The sequence below is a fragment of the Atractosteus spatula genome, chromosome 8 (assembly GCF_055471065.1).
Source record: "Atractosteus spatula isolate fAtrSpa1 chromosome 8, fAtrSpa1.hap1, whole genome shotgun sequence".
Lineage (NCBI taxonomy): Eukaryota > Metazoa > Chordata > Actinopteri > Semionotiformes > Lepisosteidae > Atractosteus > Atractosteus spatula.
The window spans coordinates 8,964,913-8,985,452 of NC_142713.1; the positions used below are offsets into that span (position 1 = coordinate 8,964,913).

The 20,540-nt window shown below is 38.6% G+C and overlaps 1 protein-coding gene across 2 annotated transcripts in view; it reads left to right on the top strand.

The window, feature by feature from the left end:
* Positions 1–20,540, top strand: part of LOC148829164 (ELKS/Rab6-interacting/CAST family member 1-like) — a 348,267-nt gene that overhangs the window by 200,004 nt on the left and 127,723 nt on the right. For both annotated transcript variants that reach the window (XM_088923624.1, XM_088923625.1), the window contains one exon: positions 4,423–4,583. In XM_088923624.1, coding sequence (XP_088779750.1) covers positions 4,423–4,583 — 161 coding nt within the window. The remainder of the gene's footprint in view (positions 1–4,422; positions 4,584–20,540) is intronic.

Here is a 20,540-nt window from a genome sequence, read left to right on the forward strand (position 1 = left end):
GTATAAAACAGAAGACAATTCACTGGCATCCATCTATCCGTATTGTAACTGCGGGGGGGAGGGCAGAGTCTAACCAGGCTAGCTATGGGCATATGGCAGGATACACCGTCGACAGCACCCACAGACACAAACACATGCACTCACACCAGGGCCAAATTTCCCAGAATCCAACCGGATCCAATCCAGAATCCAACGTGCCAGTATGTCTTTTTACTCTGGGAGGAACCTGATGCCCCTGGCGAAAACCCACGCAAACAGAGGGAGACTATACAAACTGCACGTAGATAGAAGCCAGGGAATTGAAGCTCCAGACAGAGCCCCAGCCCTACAAGGCAGCACTGCTAACCACTGTGCCACTGTGCTGACCTCACTGGCTTCCATGTGTGCAATTATTAGAAGTAGAGACAGATGATGAATTGCCAGTTTGTTACTGGTATAAAAAATTGAAATCTAATAGATCAAAATATAGATGTTTGGATTATGCTGGCTTATGACATTTCTTATAGGTTAGGTGTAGTGCCTGTACCTGGAGCCCTTGTCTCATTCAGATTCAGTGCACTGTCACAGATGTTCAGGACGGAGCACAATTTGAGGTGTTTTATGTGAGAACAGTACTTCCCAAACTGTGTCTCTGCACAATGAAGTGAATGGATTGTTTTTAGGTGTGTCAAAGAATCAGAAGGATGTATGTGTGTGTTTTATGGACTGTAGGTTCATTAAAACAAGTCACATTTATCAAAATTCTAGTACAAAAAGTCAAATTTGTTGCATTTAAATTATGGTTTGTTTCTATTGGAAGCAAATACATGTTATTTCTTGCAATATTAGTGCTGATTATTATAAAGTCATTTGGTGTGTTGTGAAATATTTGGCATGTTAAAAGTATGCCACGAACTGAAATACAGGAAGCACTGGTCAAGAACTCATGACTGTACAGTAAATGACTCAGTTAAGACCCGAAGTGCTAATGAGAGAACATCAGAGGTCAACTACACCTCTTTCAAGCCCTTCCAGCATGTGACAGACAAGCACAATGGCAGCTAGATTGTAGAAATGAAAGTGCATGTTATAATTTTGACAATTGGGAAATTCTCCAAATCAATCTGAGATGTTTTGTCTTCATTATATATTTTTAATATAGTATATGTCAGCTTGTTTGTACATTCTGAAAATGGAAAAGTTGGTTAGAAAATGATGTTACATAATTCTGTTGAACTGCACAGAAGTGGAGGTTCTGTACTACTGAGTGGCTTTAGTCTGCATTTGCTGCTGGGCAAATCAATTTAATGATGAGAATTGGTCAAAATGTCTGGACAAGGGTTGGTCTAAATTGCCTGAGAAGTCCAATTGCAATACGATAAAAAATACAAATATATAGTTTTGCAAAGAGGAGCACAATCTAAATTTGAAGGGCACTCCGATATCTTCAAGGAGATTTTGAACTGTGACTTTTTCAAACCTCTGCCTGAGAGTTTATCGTCTGTATTTGTATTCTTCCTGAAGACAACAGAATCTAATAATAGGGAACAGACCTATTTAATAGCTGACAACTTGGCACACTGTGATTCTACAGGGGAGATAGCTGAGACTCCCTTTGTGCAGAAAGATTTGTCCTCGAGGCATGCAGTGGTGAGTCTTCTTACTGTACTGTATGTAACATTCCATTTTCTTAATGATTGGAATTCATAGATCTAGGCAGAAGGGACGAGAATAAGTGATGTCTTACTATTTTCTTGCAGTGTGTGCTGTAGAGCACTTATGCGGAAGAGTGTGTGACGGATAAGAGTAAATACTACAGTATATGTCTGGCTCTCTTGTAACACATCAAGGGTAGGCAATAAACACGAATGAGGATGACAAAAACAGAGGTGAAATTGCATTAAAAGAACCTACAGTATATCGCCTTCCTCTGTTTTTACATTGCTTTCCGTGCTCAGTCCTGTCATATACACTGTTAGCTCTTAGTTTAGATTAAACTGGCTGTTTATAGTTGTAAGTGAAAAGAGCATTGGAGATAAAGATTGACATGAACTGTGTGGATACTGTTGTCTACAAGTCCTATATGATGCCACAGCACAGGGTTGCAGGGCGAATGATGGCTGTATCCCAGCAAGGTTATCTCACGTTCTTTGCTGAATAAAAACCTGAGAAAGGGCATGTCGGTTTCTGCTTGCCACGTCAGTGTCTAGTGTAATTTTAGAACTTCCCTTGAGCTTTCTGATCAGTTTTGTGCTCCTGCTTTAGGATGCTTTCTACTTCTCTCATTGCAACCATTTGAGCGCAATGTGAGCTTCAGGCCTTTTTAAATTGCCTGCATTCAGAAGAGGAGTCTGTTTACCTGCTAGGATGCCTAGTTGTTTTTGAAACTTCAATCTACCCAATTTTACCAGTGGTGGGCTGGCAATGATGAAATTGTAAAGTGATAGCTGTGACTTTGTTTTGTGTCTGCTTTCAGAAGAGACCCTGGTAGTTTTGATATTCTCCTGTTTCAATTAACAAAATGGGGACCTACTGTACTGTCAACCTTATGACCATGTGGATTTGATTCCACTAAAATGTATTTATTTAATTAGTTACTACGCATAGTTTTGGGAGTAAAAACCAATGGGATGCAATAAAATAGATAATTACCCTTACTCTCTTTCTCCCTCAACTATTTATAGTTAAAAAGTTATTTTTGCTTCATTCAAGCAATTTGTGGTCATAAGATTAATAGGAATAAGTATGATAGACATTTGATCATATTTGAGCAGAAGCATACTGTAACTTGTGTTCAACCAGGGATTTCAAGTGACCATAAGTATTGAAGAATTTTGACATAAGAAGACAGAATGTTTCTGTAAACTTCAGAATTTATTCTGATGCTGCCATCAGTTTTTGTATCATCAATAGAGATGACTGTTACAATTCTGGAGGTGGCCTTTCTATGCGCAAGCCAGGCAGTGCTTCACAGATGAAGTAATGCTCTTGAGAGCATCTGTAGTTCATTCATTTTGTCACTTTAGGTTTATCTTGGTCCCATCTATCCATAGAACTTTGTTCCAAAACCTTCCTGGCTCATCTTTGTATTTCAAGCAAATTCTGAATCATGGTGGAGGTAATGTCATGACCTGGGCATTAATGTTCTCCCCTGGAACTGGCTCATTTGTCTATGTTGATGACTTAACTAATGTTGGCAGCAGCACAATGAATTTTACTGAATGGGTGTGCAGAAAAAAATGCCAGCTTATGTAAAAGAAAATGCCTTCATACTTATTGGATGGCACTTCACCATGTAGCATGACAGTGAATCAAAACACATGACCTATGCACTCAAATTTTTCAGGAGAAACAAGTGGAAACCGTAGACTGCAGAATTCTCCAGATTTAAATCTAGTTGAGTATGCAGTTTGCATGCTGCAGAACAAATTAACCGAAAAAAGTATCTGAAAAAATAAGAACACCCTATGCATAAGCAAGAACTCAAAGTGGCTACAGCAAAGCTTTTTAAATACTTTTACATAGAGCATAAGCTCAGTGGGTGGCAGACCTCATGCAGTTATTACCTCTAAGGGATATGCAACTAAATACTGACTTCTGTTCTTTGAAAAGTACTTAAAGTAAATGTGTCCCAATACTTATGGTCACTTAAAATCACGGGTTTGAACACAGAGTACGTTTTTGTTCTAATATGATTAAATGAGTGCATGGAACATCTTAAAAGCTAAATGTATACTGCATTGTATCATATATATTAATCTCATGATCACAAATACAATGTTCTTGACTTTACAACAAAGATAACAAATTTGTCCCGATGCATTTGGAAGGCACGTGCAGTATGTGTACTTTATTTGGAACCTGGTCCAACCTCCAATGAGCATGGAGATGTCTGGAACTCGGCTTTTTTCATTAAATTCAGGTTGTTTCGGGATTGAAAACCGCTCCGAGTCCCAGTTTTATGAGACGGGGTTATAGGCCTCGAGAGAACTGCTCGTGCATGTTTCAGCCGCGAGCCATTCCTTTTCTGCAATGTGAGAGTTTCCACAGAGCACTTGGCAAACCACAACACTTGCAGCATATCCAGGTCCCCCTTCCCCCCCCCCCCATTCCCATTAAAATTTATTTTTGTTTAATTTGTATTTTCCTGTGCAGATAAAATATGTTAATACTGGATGATGGATAAAAATGTGAAGCACGCACAATGGGGTCACGATAAAAAAACAGCCCGATGGATTTTGTGTTGTGATTTCGCCTGGACATTCACTTTCTGCACCGTCCAGTTTACTTCAATGTCATAATGTGTCCTTGCCGTGCCCCTCCGAAAGGCTTAACGAACGGCCAATGCTTCCTGTAGCTCTGCTCACCAGAGGCCTTTCCCTGCCGCTCTCTGCTCCAGACCTAATCCCCGTGTGCGCGTCTGTGTGTGTTGCCTCTGCGCAGATGGAAGAGCTGTTGGCGGCCATGGAGAAGGTGAAGCAGGAGCTGGAGTCCATGAAGGCCAAGCTGTCGTCCACGCAGCAGTCCCTGGCAGAGAAGGAGGCCCACCTCACCACGCTGCGAGCCGAACGCAGGAAGCACCTGGAGGAGGTGCTGGAGATGAAGTAAGAAGGGGCCGAACTCGCTTGCTTTATGTGCTGGAATACTTTTTTTTTTTAGTATAGCTCAGTGTAGGAAGATGGAAAAAGCAGCATTTTTTTCTTTCTAGGCATCGCTGCTGAGAGTGAACATTAAAAGTAAATCTCTGGTTGTGCTTTATAATGAGGGTGAAATGGTCTCAACTGGAATGAAAAGGAAAGAATAAGTGAAACAAGAATTTGGTAACAAGTTGTTGTGTTTTTCCATTCTTTGAAAGTTTGTTCTTACAGTATAGAGGATTATTTTTGAAGCACAAGTGAGTGTTAAATGTGTATGATAGTGTCCTCTCGGTATTGTAATGCAAAATTAATTCTGCTGTATTGGGATCTGCAGTTTAATGATACATATAGTGATGCACATCAGATGTGTTGATATTGTGAAGAATACAGTTTAAAAGTTAACCAGTTGAGCAAATACAGTACATCACTATGTACTTTTACAATAAAAACATCAGAGCAGCGATACAGCGAACAGGTGTTAAGCAGAGGAGAGTCGATTGCAGAACCTACAGGACAGGCACAGATGTGCTGCAGTCAGGATGTTTTTGGGTAGTGGGTATGACCGCATAAGGACAAGTGATGAGAACCAGAGCCAGATTAAGACATTCCAGTCAGCTTGCGGAGGAAAAGCTGAGAGGATGTTACCAAGAGATTAGAGGACGGAGGTCCAGAGCAAAGCACTGCAGTGTATCCTAGAAGGGTATGGAAGTGACAGCACAAGAGGAGCACAAGAGAAGTTAGGTGGAGAAAGTATTAAGGAGGTCATGTCACAAGAATGTTGGAGGAATACTTGCTGATCAGTTCTAGCTTTTTCAGTGTCAGCTTGGCCACAGAGAGTACCGAGGAGGGTGATAGCTGCATTCACCTAATTGGGCAATAAATCATTGACTTAGTGTCTACCATGTTTCCTTCATCACATTCCAGCCCTGTTTAACAGTAAAGCCACTCGGCTGAAGAGCAATTACTTTTTGCACTTAAAGTGATATTTAATGTGTCTAATGGACTCTTTAACCGCATTGTAGACTGGTAAGAAGTGCCAGGTTTTTCTAAGAACTGTCATATTGCTATCGGGGCCTTAACTTTGAAGACTAATGCCATCTGAGGAAACACAGTCTGCCAGTAGGGTGGAGACACTTTGACATGCATGGCCATTTAGGGCTGGGAGTTGGACAGCCTACAGTACTTGTGCATTCACATATCCAGTGAAGTGGCATGTGCTGTTTAGACAGTACAGCTCTCTAAAGCTGTACTCCTGAACTTTGAATATTCTAGGAAGTGTATCATCACCTTCAAAGAGTGGTGTCATTCATCAACCTTACACGCTGTGCTTGGTAGAAATTCAGTTCTTATGAAAGGATCTGTGGCTTATCTGTTCTGACCTTTTTACACAGTTTCCATTCAGTGTTTCTGCGAAGTTCACCGGCTCAGCTGCCATCTCTGTATTCTGAAAAGATTATTTGCTCATTCAGATGTGAATTGTAACTCTGTCTTTAAATTTGAGCCAGTTTAAGATGTGTGTGTGTGTGTTTGTGGAATGGTAGAAGGAAATGTTGACATGATCCTGACTTGGATGGATAATATCTTCACAGTAATCTCCCTGCACTCTTAGATTTGCTCTTTAGAATGTTTTAGGTGAAACTGTTTCTAGACAGTGCCAGCCTAGGTGAAGCCAGGGATAAATCCACATCTTCAGGACACAACTGACTCGCATTTTATGCAGCATTTCCCCCATTTCTCTCTCCTCTTGCTTTTAATAGATTTAATCACAATTTGCCCTCCTAAAGTTATCATTTTTTTTCTCCATAAAATCTCAGATTTGATTATGTTGTGATTGTTTGTTCAGGGAACTCTTTAAATGATTTTTATTCTATTTCTTTATAAATAATACAGTAAATGTACTAAAAACATTTTGTTGAACTACAAAACTACATGATGGGTGTAAGGGAATTTACATTAAGTCTAGACTTTCTTTTCTTGATTTCCTGGTAATCATACTATCTACATTTTATTCCCTGTACACACTAGCGCTATAATATCTGCACAGGATTCCAAAATGCTATTAAATGTGTTTTCGCTACAGACACTGTCAAAGTTTGGTGTCCTGCACCACACCCCCATGTCATTTAGGCCTGAGATGTTGATTCTGCTAGTGTTCCTTTTGATTAGTGGTTTCTGTATTTTGAGATTAATAATTTTTAAATGGTTATTGTTAAAACAACCATGGTCCTCCATTTTTTTTTTGATCCTGTGTTTTGTGAATGCTTAAGATGTTTGTTCAATTTAGCCAATTGTATATCCTGCCAATGTCAAAATTCTCAGGACCCATAATACTTGCTAACCATCTCTTTCTTTTGAGGACTTTTTGGTAGTGTGGTGACCAAAGTTGAACACAGTATTCTAAAAGATGTCTTACTTTACACGTAAGATGTCTTACTTTACACTTCTATGTTTTTTAAGTGTATATCTTGGCATTCTGTTTTAACATAACAATACTTGCCCCCTCGTACTTCCAGGGTTCTACAGTGTGTTCATAGTGTTCCAGTGCTTTGGGGTGTTATTGGTCACTGCTGTACTCTACCCGGTTAATTCTAGAATGCCTTACCAGCTTTTTTAAACAAGTTGTGAGTGCATTTGATTTGAAAACGATTTGGTGTTGGTGATGCATTTCAGTCACCTCGGACTATCTCCTCTAATCATGAGTCTCTGGACTCACTCTTCTGCTCATGCCCCTGACCTGCCTGGGAGTGGGTTGGCAAGGCACTTACCTAGGAACTTTCAAACTCCTGCAAAGTATTTACTCTGTCTGCTTTCTATGTCCCATCCTTTCATGAAAGTGTGCATAGAGACAAGGTCATATACTAAGGCATGGCATGGTAGACTACTTAACTATATACAGTACAGCCTTGCATAAGTATTTGTCCTGTTTCTACATTTTGTTGAGTTTTATCAGTTTTATCATTTCAAATGGGCCTTCATGTTTAGAATCTACATTGTGTACTTCAAAGTGGTACAGCTAAAAAACCATGTAAATAAATTTTAATGTTTAAAAGCAGATGAGAAGATCCTAGTCAGCTCCTAGTCCGCACCAACAGTAAATCAGTTCAGGTGCAAATGAATAGTTTGAAAGTCACAGAATTAGTGCAATCTCTGTGTAATTTCCCACAAATATTCAATATCAATCAAACTATTAGAATGAGACAACAAATCATTAATGAAGACCATGAAGCTTTCAAATCAAGAATAAAGTGGTAGCAAGGCACAGATCAGGAGACTGTTACTTAATCATTTGAGTACAGCCAATATTAAGTCCAATCTTAAGAATTAGACCCAGACACCGACTAGATCGGGCCACCCTGAAGTTCCTGCCAGGCAAACAGGAACTGGTAAGGGAAGCCTCTGTGAAGCCAGCAGTGACTTTTGAAAGATTGCCAAAGTTCTTAGTAGAAGTCACTATAGCAGCAGCAACTGTATCATGATATCTAAACATCTGGCCTCTAAAGATGAGTAGGAAAAAGAAGATTTTATTGAAAAAGACACCTCTTCGATCTTGTATGCCGTAAAAGGGTTTAAGAATAAACAACACAAAATTTAATTTTTTGCCATAAATGCTAAGTGTCTTTGCCCAAAACACACTTGGCACCATCCCACCTGTCAAGCATGGCAGTGGCAGCAAGATATGAGGATGCTTCTCAGGTTGTCAGGATTGAGGGGAACATTGATGGCAAAGAGAACAGGTGAATCCTAGAGAACCTTCTGAGGTCGTGCAGTAATCTCAAACTGGGTAGACGATTCACATTTCAGCACAGCAGTCTGAAAAGAAGAGAATAAATGCCCAATCAAACTCCTGATGTGAGTCCAATAGAAAATTTATGGCGAGACATGATGATTGCAGTCCATTAATTATCCCCAACAAACCTGTCAAGACTGAGTGATTTTGCCAGGAAGAATGGACAAAATTACACCTTCCTACTGTGCAAAACTGGCCATCGAACTGTAATATTATTGGCAGAGAGTGAATACTTTGGCGAGGCACTGCATGATCATCATAATGTGTTCTGAGTCATAAATTGTAGTTGGAACCTTACAAAATTTACAAAAATGCATGCTGAGCATTTCATAACATATTTCAGGTGACAGAGGCAAATCATTCTACAGTACCTTTAACAGTCATGTGTTTTTTTACTCTCAGAATATTCATCACTGTGGTATATTTGTAATATTGTTTTTGATACATGTGATTTATGATGAAAGGTGAGGTACTGTAAGGATCTCCCAGGACAATGAAATGTGCATTTAGCCCATTTGTGGAATCTTCGGTACAGTTTAGGGAAAGCTCAACACAAATCAGGATCCCTGATTTCAGAATAGGATTTTTCTTGAAATGGCTCCAGTTTACCAGCAGCGTCTATCATTTCAATGCAGTCTTCTCCTGGATCTGATTTTTTTGCAGGTTTTTTTAATGTTATGCTTTAAGGAAGAGATTAAACAGATAGTGCCTGCCGTGCAGAAGTAAGATAGCAGTCTTATCTTGGATGAATGTTCTTGAATTAATGAAGCATGGGAGCTGGCATAAAAGTCGCTCAGTCCCTTAATACGAAGGAAGCAAAATCCTGCTTAGCACAGAACCTCCTGCAAGAGCTCTAATAAAACCTTGAGGTCTGAAACCCTAAACAGGCAGCCTGTGTATCTGTACAAGTTCAGAAAACCACAAATGTTAAAAATAAAAACTTTTGAAACCAGCTATAAATTTCAAATTGGCCTCGGGGGCTGGGATCAGATTGCTCCTCGGTTGGTCATGATGAGCGTAATGAGGCCTAAGTAAAATAAATAACCTTAGTTTCGTCTGCTAGGGCATTTGGCATAGGAAGGTTTATCAGAATGCTCAAAAAATATCCCATAAAGACGAATATGTTTTGGATCTGAAAGCTGAGTGCTTTGACAAAAGGTGTGGCAATCCGGAGGGTTCTTCCAGTGTGAATGCTAGTTCTGCATTTTCTGGTTTAGGTTTTACTTAGTCGTATGTACCATTAAATGCAGGGGGGGAATGGAAAATCACCCACCATATTTTACTAGTTTTCCATGATGTATTGCACAGTAAGAAAGATGTTTGTGACACCATACATGGTACCATGTTGTTCAAGTGATATTTGTAATATGTTACTGAATAGCTGCTTTGTGAGCCAACAAAAACGTTGTGCTTTCAGCACTGCAATCTCTGATGATTATTTTATCAGTTCATAATGTATATTCATTTTCAGTGTTTATTTGGTTCCAGTTTATCTATATTTAAAATCCCTTATGAAGCAGTTTACAGTGCTGTTATTGTAGTGATACGCTTAAGTAGCAAAAGGAGTCGAAGTTCTTTTTGTCCAATTTCACATAAAAGGTTGATACTTGTAACCTATAAGTAAAAGCCTATATACTTATGTGGGAAAGCAATAAACAAAAATGAACAAATTCAGCACTCACTTTTCCCTTAAGACGTGAAGCACCAGAGCAAATGTTAGTTCCTTTCTTCTTATGATCTGTACCTCTTGATCAGCCTAAACTTTGGATACTTACTGTATCATTTTGTTGAATAATTCGTTCCATTTCCTCTGTCATGTGTGGGTACACAAGCTCAGAAAAAAATATAGTAATTGTTTCTTTGAAGTGTATATTCACAGAACAAATTGTGCTTCTATCTAATAATTCACAATATTGCATAATTGCATTATGGCTTAAATAACTTATGTAAAAAAGTGTTGTTGTCACTATTGCTGTATTTCAGTGATAGATTTCACGGCCAGATGAGCATCGATCAAACATGCCCATAACATGGTCATATCTTCTGTTATAATCTGACGCTGATAGGACTGCTTAAACTGTAGATATTTGGCTTCTCTTTAAAAAAAAAATTAGCTGCAAGACATCCCAGTTGGAGTTAGAGATGATGCAGTTTTTCTATATTTAATGCTTATTGAGAAGGAAAATGTTTGAAAAAAGAGTATGACCACACACTCGGGTCGTCCCCATTTGACTCCATTGCATTTTAGGAAACTAGTTGTGTTTTAACCACAAGCTCTGCATCTGCTCTAATAGTGGTTCTGTGGCTCAAATATCATTGTTTTCCTGAAATGTGATAAATAAAATAACGTTGGGGTAATTTGAGTGTGCACCCCTTCTCTCTATTTGTTTTGGTTATTTTTCTTGGGATTGGTATCTCCTTGCTATGGTTTAGATGAGCACAGCAACTTTTTTGAAGGAGAAAATTGATTAATGTCAGTCTGAAATACAAATGTAGTAGTTGTTGAGGTGTATGCTTCCTTCTTGCAGAAAATCTTCTTTGTTGACTGACGTTTTTAAAGAGTTTAAGAAAATACTTTTTGTAAAGTAGCAATCATCTCCTAATTCAAATCTTTTCTCCTATTTGGAACAGATTTGTCAATGTTATTTTGTGTGGGCTACCACTGTTCAGATCTCCAGCAATTTCAGAATGCTGGTTATAATAACTGAGTGAAGACAACTTTTCCAGAAAGAAAAATGTCTACTGGAATCACGTGAAAAACTTCCAAAAGATACAAAGTCTCAGGTCAATGTTAAAATCATCAATTTAAAAGCCATTTCTCTCCTGAAAAGACATATATGATCAATGTAAATGCAAAAATTAATGTGGAATTTCTTGAAGCAAACATGGTAAGAGCAGACTACAGGGTTCAGCCAAAGGAGAATGGGTTTCATCAGACATTCGGGGCCAATTCTGTGTGTGTCAACTCAGGCTGGATTGGAGTTAATTTATTTATGTTCAACAAAATTGCTTACAATTCCAGAAATCTGAATCAGACGTTGGCTGGTACTGTGGCACAGTTTGCTCTTCAAGTTGTAAACGTCCGCCTCCAGATCCCAAGAACTTCTTTCATTGGCTGGCTACTTGCTCTGTGACCTGCTTTGACTGTTCATTCAGCCCCTGCCCACAATGTGCCCATGAACTAATCTCATGGCAGGTGACTCCACCTGTTCCCATTTAATTCTTCATCTGAGTGGTAGTTTCAGAGCTATTCATGCCCCTTCAGTTCAAACTGAAGACAAGAAAAATAGATTGAGTTCTCTAACTGGTTCAATTAATGGAAGGAAACATTGAAAAAAACAAAAAAACAAATTAGTAATTCAATTCAGCACTGGGGAAGAAGATGAGCAAATTTAAATGTGATTCTTAGAAAGCAGGAGAGAGTACAGTAACCCCAGGAATGGTGATGAAAAAAAACAGAGAAAAAAGAAGACTTGAGATACAAGAAAGTTCAGTAAAGTTCATGCTCTGTCCTGCTTTTCTTATTGGTAACTGTCCATGTTACGTGAAATCATGTTATGTTAGGTTCTTAATAATGCTTAGTACATTTTTACACTGTATAGCCCACCAGCTTTGTAGAGGTGTTTACAGTATATAAAGTCTCTCATCTCAAACAACCACATTTTGCCGTTTTATGATTGTTTTTTCTCTTGTTTTCAGTGCTAACTTTTAAAAAAATAACCATTTTTTGTTCTCTGCAGCATTAAGTTGTGTTATCTTTCTGTCAAAGTCGTAAAAGACTTGCTTTTTTAGTAAAGCCTTTGCACATAATTAGAAGGAAAGGTCAGTGCATGAAAACCAAAAGTTCTTTGGATGATTAATCTAATAACTAGATCCCTCCTTATGGATTTGTATATTATGTGTCAGAGAAAAGTCTAGATCAAAAGTTTCTCTCGAAATAAAATGCAGTAACCCATTTCATTCCTCAGTAAATGTTTATGATAGTAAATTAATATGGTTGAGTAACAGTGTAATGTAGCACATTTTCCTAATTAAGGGAAGGCATGGTGGTGTGTTAGTTAGACCTGCTGGTTTACCACATCAGGGCCTTGGGCTTGATTCTGGCCTCAGGTTTCTTTGTGGAGTTTTTCATGTGGTTCCATAATTTTTCTTCCCTTTATCCCAAGACATGCAGGCTAGGTTGGATTGGCTGTTCTAGATTTTTCTTTTCTGTGACCCTGCAGTGGACTGGCACCATATCCAGGGGAAGAACACTCATGTTGTCTCATCTTGTGCTCTTGTGCTTCTTGGACAGGCCTATCTCCCAACATCACCACTATAGTTCTGATAATGGATAAGTGGTCCAAATGAATCTGGCTCAAAGGAAGTCTGGCTTTTATGCCCATACTTGTATTATTATTCCATCTATCCATCTATGTTTCAACCGATCCATTGAGTACAGGGTCATAGGGACCATCTAAGAGTCATCTTGTCTGATAAGCAACAATATCAGTATCAATATGTAAGCTTCTAAGGGACAACTAAATGTTAATTCCATGCCGAAAAGAAAAATCACACACCTAACAAAGAGAATTCTATGTATTTCCCTCTTTAATTTTTCAAAGTGGATTTTAATCTTCATGGGATAATTACATCAAACTGAAAGCAGTATACTTACTAGGGAATATCCCATAGTTAGTACACTGCTCTGTACTAAAAATGTATTCCACGTAAATAGCAATTACAACAAGCATGGCTGTTGAATTTAGTCTACAGCTCTGAACTAAAAATATTCTCATTTGCAACAACCCCAAAGTAACATCTACTCCACTCTATAGGATACTAAAGTCAGGACTAAGTACATCTCTATAGAGAATGCAAATTGGGATTGAAATACTTTACTTTGTCATGTCTTTAAGCATCTGCTGCTGGGAAATGTATTGTGATATTCAGCTAAAATTGCTTTCCAACCACAATACAATAATAATAATAATAATAATAATAATAATAATTGCTTACACTTATGTAGCACTTTTCTGGACACTCCACTCAAAGCGCTTTACAGGTAATGGGGTCTCCCTTCCACCACCACCAATGTGCAGCATCCACCTGGATGATGCGACGGCAGCCATAGTGCGCCAGAACGCTCACCACACATCAGCTATTAGTGGGGAGGAGAGCAGAGAGTAATGAAGCCAATTCATAGATGGGGATTATTAGGAGGCCATGATTGGTAAGGGCCAATGGGAAATTTGGCCAGGACACCGGGGTTACACCCCTACTCTTTTCGAGAAACGCCCTGGGATTTTTAATGACCACAGAGAGTCAGGACCTCGGTTTTACGTCTCATCCGAAGGACGGCACCTGTTTACAGTAAAGTGTCCCCATCACTATACTGGGGCATTAGGACCCACGTGGACCACAGGATAAATAAATAAATCTCATGTTCTAATCATGAAGGAAGGCATCATTAGTTTTATACCCACTTATGTATGTTTAAGCCTTTTATATGTGATAGTGAGTTTTGATATATATATAATGGAAAAAAAGAAATGCAACACCTCCTCCTTCACACTCTGGCCCTCCCGTCTGCGTGGAACAGGCTGAAGACAGACCCATAGAGTCTATTACGGCCTCTGTCTGGCCTGACCCAGTTGAGTGTGACATCTAGGAGGTGTGAGCAGAGGGCCTCTGACAGGTCGCCTTGCTGCCAGCAGCATGGAGCCTCAATGCCCTGTCACTGATGCGGGCATTGTGTCTGCTGGCAGTTTCAGCAGCAGTACCGGTTGCAGATCTGAAACGATCTCTCAAATGGACCAGTCTGATGTGTCGGTCCAGCTCTGGTGTGATCACTCGAGGGAGACTGAATCTTGGACAGTCATCTGTCCTGCCGGTCTGCTGAAACCTTCTCTGCAGTCAGGACACAGTTGAGCAGCTTACTCCATAGTGTCTGGCAACGCTGGCACATGACATGCCTGCCTGCAGCATGCCAATGGCCCTCTCCCTTGCTTCTGGTGACATTCAAGGCATTATGGAATGCACAGAGAACTGACTTAGTGCGACCTTTTTCTTGCAGTGACCTAAGCTTTGAATTAACGAGCTTTCGTGTGATTGGCAAGTTGCAAGGCCTCACTCCAGAAGCAGTATTGCTGGTCAGAGGCCTTAAAACAAATTGACAACTTTTTGTGAAAATACATAAGCTATAACTATAGTATTCTCATTCTATAAATGTTGAGTTTCTTTTTTCCATCAGTATATATACATTGAAATAAATACTCTGGAGGCAAGCAAACTTAAATTCATGGACATGGTTTAAGTGGGTTCATTCACACCTGGGTGTCACTTCAGTAAATCTGTTCTGTCATTTATTGTGATGGGACTCCAACTGGTAATTCTTAGAATGTAGCAGGGATATTGAGGAATAAGGGTGCAGTGGGTAAAATGTGTTATTTTATGTACCTGTAGTTAAACATAAGGGTACATTAATACTAAAACATTAACACTGTTATCGAGGCCTTCCCAGGAGTGAATATTTACTGTTATAGCACTTCTTCGGAAACACTACCTCTTCTCTTTCCTGTGGTGTGGTCCAATAATATTGTTGTGGAAACACCACATGTGTTGAATGTGTTGGAGTTTAAATAGGTGGTTAATTCCTGTCCATTGCAAACTTGTGGAGGACTACACGTGACATACACAGTGCTGCTGGCCTTTACAGGACTTGTACTCAGAACAAATAAGTCACAAGCAATGTGCTTTTTTAATTTCAATGGTGTTCTTAATATGACTTCTTGCTTTCTATTGAATATACTATTTCAACATTGTGAACAAGTACAGTAAATGATGCTCTTGTGTATGTTCGTGATAATGCCACCACAATGAAAAAAGAAAAAGTGGCAACAAACACAGGGTTAACAAAACCTGGAGTGTGATGTGATTATTCAACAAAACTGTAGGCGTAACTGAATGTTAAAAATCCACAGACATAAACAACACTCTTGGGAAAAAATGCAATAAACGTAGCACATAAAAGGACATAAGACATACCTATATTGTATTGCATACACAAAAAAATGATAATCAATGTGTCTAAAGTGTCTTGGTTCAGTATGTCTCTGTATCATTTATCCTTTATCATTTATGAAAAGCAAAGCCACTGTGATCCGCCACAAGATCAAATTCAAACCAACAGCAGCTGTACTCATTTTGTGGCTCATTGAAATTGATAAGAGTATCAAATAAGTAGTTGCATTCCCTCATCTGGACTATTTTTGAATGCTTAAATGTTTTAACAACATAAAAGTATCACAAGAATTCAGCTATATGACAGAAAGACGAATTATATATTAATGTCCGCCTACGTATTAGTGAATAATTCAAATGTTCTGATTCAGAGCACTCTTGAGTTCCTGCCTAGTAGAACAACAATGCTTAATCCTTAGTACTGTACTAAATACAAGATCAGCTATACTGCAGCTTTGTTCTGTGTTTTTTTTTGTTGCAGTAGAGCATGCATCTGGGGATGATCCCAAGATTACATGTCTATTGTAGTTATTTTTTCTTATTGTGTATAGTTATATTTTCTCATGTGTGTTTTAAAAGGGCTTCTGTGAACAGTTTATCATATTTGATACTGGGATGTTGCAAGAGCTCCTCTTCCGTATTAGATTACGGCCAGATATTCATGGCAAAAGGCATTTCAGAGCCACTTTTTCTGAGTCTCTGTATAGGTGCTTATGCGAAAGTCTTAAGGATCTAGTTTGTAAAACTCTGGGAGTATGGGCAAGAATGCAGTACAAACCTGCTGCAGATAAATCACTCTCCAAAGTATTGAACACCACACAAAGGCTGTGTGTGGACTGAAGGCTTCTAGAATGAAGCTTGAAATAAAAACGTTATTGTGGCTGATTGCTCTATATAGGAAGTTTAATGCAGTGTATTGAACAGCACAGTAAATCCATTCCAAACCCCTGACAGCATAGTGTAATGAGGTAGACAGAGATCCCAAGTGTCATATAATATAATGTTCATAGGCACTCAGGTTTGCCTTCATAAGTGTTTTCCAGTGTGTTGTCACAGAAGAAACCTGTCCTAAAATGGAGCAGACCACAAGATTTCATTTTTCATGTTTGGACTCACAGAGAGCTAACTTATTTGATATATGCTTATTTAAATATCAGATATTGTATCACTGTGTTCTCTGTATAGTAGGTGTGAAATTTCTGTGTAGTTGGAAATTTAGGATGTTCTAGACCGAACTGAATTGCTGTTTTGGATATTAAAAAATCTCTTGGGTAGAAAACATGCATTTGGAATTGCACACAATTAGAATTAATTGCCCCAGTCTGAATGGTCTTTTGGTCATCCACATGGGTTTTGTTGAAATAGAGAAAAATTGTATAGTTTCTGATACAGTTGCATGCAGATGAACAGGGAATTGTGGGACACTTTGAAACTAAAATCTAATAAATTAAAATAAATGTACATTTCAGAAAGCTTTTCAATAAGTAGCTCAACACATAATTATTACCTTATATGATTTATATAGTATTGTTTCTAGCAATACTCTTTTGTTTGTTGTTTTTTTTGCATTTTGTCATATTAATAAACATTTTTTCAAATGGATTTTTTCAGTTATTTAAAGATATGCATAGAAGCTTAAATGACATGTTTAATCTTAAATGTCCTTAATGTTAAGTCTTCATCTTAAGTGTTTTCCTTTGTTCCAGTATTTTTAGGTCTACCTGCAGAAAGCATGAGTAACAAAGCTATATAGAATATCACGGCTTGGCTGTTTAAATATACTTACCATGGGGTATAATTAGTTGCAACATCAATAGTTTCTGTTGGTGTTTTCTTCTGTGCTTCAAAGCTTTCAAATCATGCTCATGTGATTTATTTGGGTGCATCTCAAAATGTCATCACAATAACTTTAAAGGCCGAACCCATATTCTTAAATGTTCTTAAATAAGATACAGGATCTTTGTGGGATCTCCAACCTAACCAAGATCTCCAATTAATTGTCACGCAGTTCTCTTTTCTTCTGCATCCAGTTGTATCAGAAACAAGTCTTTAACTCTTAGCTGTGACAATTGTAAAATGGCAGCTCTAGTAATCGTCTGCTGGAAGAGAGATCACAGCGGTTGATGTTGCTCTTCTTGCCAGTTTCTCTCCACTGCTGCTTGGAGAGTCCCAGCTGACTTACAGTATATTATAGCCCAGATTTGACAAAGGCAGGACTGTTCACACTGTGCTTGAACTGGCTGAGCTACGTAGGGATCACTACCATTCGCTGGAATATTAACATTGGGAATGCACGTTGGTTAAGTCCAGTTTGGGTAACTTTCATCCTGTCATCTTATTAATTCTTTTGAAAATATGGAATACCTTTATGTAGACGGTAAAGGTTGAAGGTTCAGGGAGATGCTTGAAATCAATATTGTAATCTTGTTCATAAAGACACCATATGCACTGGACCTGAACTGAGTGAACATTTTGGGACATTTTGGAATTCTCTCATTTCCATATTGAAATATTGATATTTTGATATTGATCGCCAGTGAGCTACAGTATGGTGAGCAGTCATGTATGTTTTGAGTGTGTTGGTGTGTGTGTGGGTCACAAGAATGTTCCAAGATCAAGATGAAAATAGATTGAGAATCTATGATGAGTTTTATATAGGAGAAGTCTCAGCCATAACACAAGGGAGTTCCCTGTGGGGTGTTAATATCTTTTTTTATTTTTATACTAAAGATAAAGATGAGATGATCTTTTATTACAAAGTTGAGATTTTAAGTTGATGAATTAATTCCAAAACTAATCTTGAAATTAAAAAGAATGTGTTATCCTCTAAGGATCACACAGTGGCTTACAAATGGGAGTGGTCTCATTCAACTTCATAAACATAGGGGGACATAGTGCATCTTTCATTTGATTTCTTTACAGGATTTTGGTGTAGCTATTGTGTGTGTAGTTCTGGTGCACAATTGTCTTGTTAACCATTTGTCTACTTGGTAGTCATTTAAGTTATATGAACACGTTGTATCACATTAAGATCTGTATTGAAATAGACTAGAAGGTCCATTATACGAGTACCTTTGTTTTCAAAATGTTGGCACTAAGGCAGATGGATGAGGTGGGGCTGAAGTGAGATTGAGGGGTCTGGAAAATCCATTGAGGGGAGGGGTCACGAGCAGGAGAGGTCAGAGCCAGTGTCTGCTGCTAAATGGAAACTCCAACTGTGGCATCATTGTTTCCCATGGACTCCTGGGATTGAGGGTCAGACAGAATGGCCGTATTTCTTGACAATGGTGGACTGGCCGCTGCTGAGTGGAATTTCTTTCACCAGCAGAACGCCTTCGCACACAATAGCTGTTCCCTGCACAAGATTGCAGAGCATCTGCGCCTCACTTCAGGCTCGTGCACATCTGCCTCAAAGGCACAGGAGACCACCGGCCTCTGTCCCACCTGTTCCATTTTGTTCCATGGTGTGGAGTCTATTACTTGCTTCATCATTTCAAACATTTAGGAATGTAAAAATATTATTTTATTTCAGGTCTCAACTCTCAACCTTGTGCAAAAAATGATTCCTTTGTTTTCAAATCTCCCACTGTCCTGGGAATTGCAAATTAGCTCTGATAATTTGGGGGTATATTTTTCCAAACCATCCTGTAGCTTTAGGTTTCACTAAAAATGCGACTTTAAAGATCTGAAACAGTCCACATGTACTTATTAATATTGTAATTATAGTTCTCGATTAATAGAATTGAGTAGTGGTTATTTGATATTTGGAAAAAATTATACCCCTGGTGTTCCACTTGATTGTGTGTTGTTTTTGGAAGGTTTGTATAACTTCAAATAAATCTGGTTTTGAACATGAAAGTGCTTTGCAGAAGTGGTGTACAGTGGCTATCAAAAGTATTCACCCCACGTTTTCACATTACACATAACTGTTAGAATATAGAATCAGTTTATTTATATGGGATGTTTTGCCATTGACCGATACAAAACACTCTATAATGTCAAAGTGAGAACTAAATTTTACAGATCCTCCTAAATTAATTATAAATATAAAACAACAAAAAATAAGTGATTGTGTAAGTATTCACCCCCTTTACTATGATAAACTACTGTAAATAGTTTCTGGTGCAATCAAATATCTTAAGAAGTCACATAATTTGTTGAAAAAAGTCCACCTGTGTGCAATTAGGGTGTTTCACATGAGATCAGTATACCTACCTCTGGAAGTTAACACAGTTGATTAATACAGCTCCCAGTACAAACTAAATCATGAAGACAAAAACTTTCAAAAGTAAATTTGGAATAGGGTTATTGAAAAGCACCAGTCAGGGGAAGAGTACAAGTACATTTCCAGGGCATTAGAGATATATATAGATAAATTAGATATACATAATAACGTCTATTATAAAAAAATAAAGAAAATAGGATACATCTGTGAATCTTTAAAGAACAGGGCATCCTCAAAAACTTAAGATTCCGGGCAAGAGCACTAGTCAGGATGGCCACCAAGAGGTCTTCTATAACCTCTGTGGAATTATAATCTTCCATGGCTGAGATGGGAGAAACAGTACAAATGACAATTGCCGGGATGTCTCACAAATTTGGGCTTAATGGGAGATTGACAAAAAAGATGCATCAAATCTTGCCTGCACTTTTCCATAATGCATGTGCAAGACTTTGAGACCAAGTGGAAGAAGACTCTATGGTCGGATGTGACCACAATTTATCTGTGTTTAGCACAAGCGTAACAGTTATAATCATCCTGAGAACACCATCCCATCCCTACTGTGTAGCATGGTGGTTGCAGTATCATGCTATGAGGAAGTTTTGCTGTATTAGGGCCCAGAAGATTTGTGAAGATAAAAGGAAAAATGGATGCAGCAACATACAGAGAAATCCTGGAGGTAGACATGTTTCTGACTGCAAGAGACATGGGACTTGGGAGAAGATTCATCTTCCAGCAGCACAATGACCCAAAACATACAGCTGGAGTGGCCCAGTCAAAGCCCAGACCTCACTCCAAACAAGAATCTATGGCAGGAGTTGAAAATTCCTGTTGACCAACAGTTCCCATCTAACCTGAGAGCTTGTGCAATTTTGCAAACAAGAATTGGCAAAAATTGCAGTGTCCAAATATA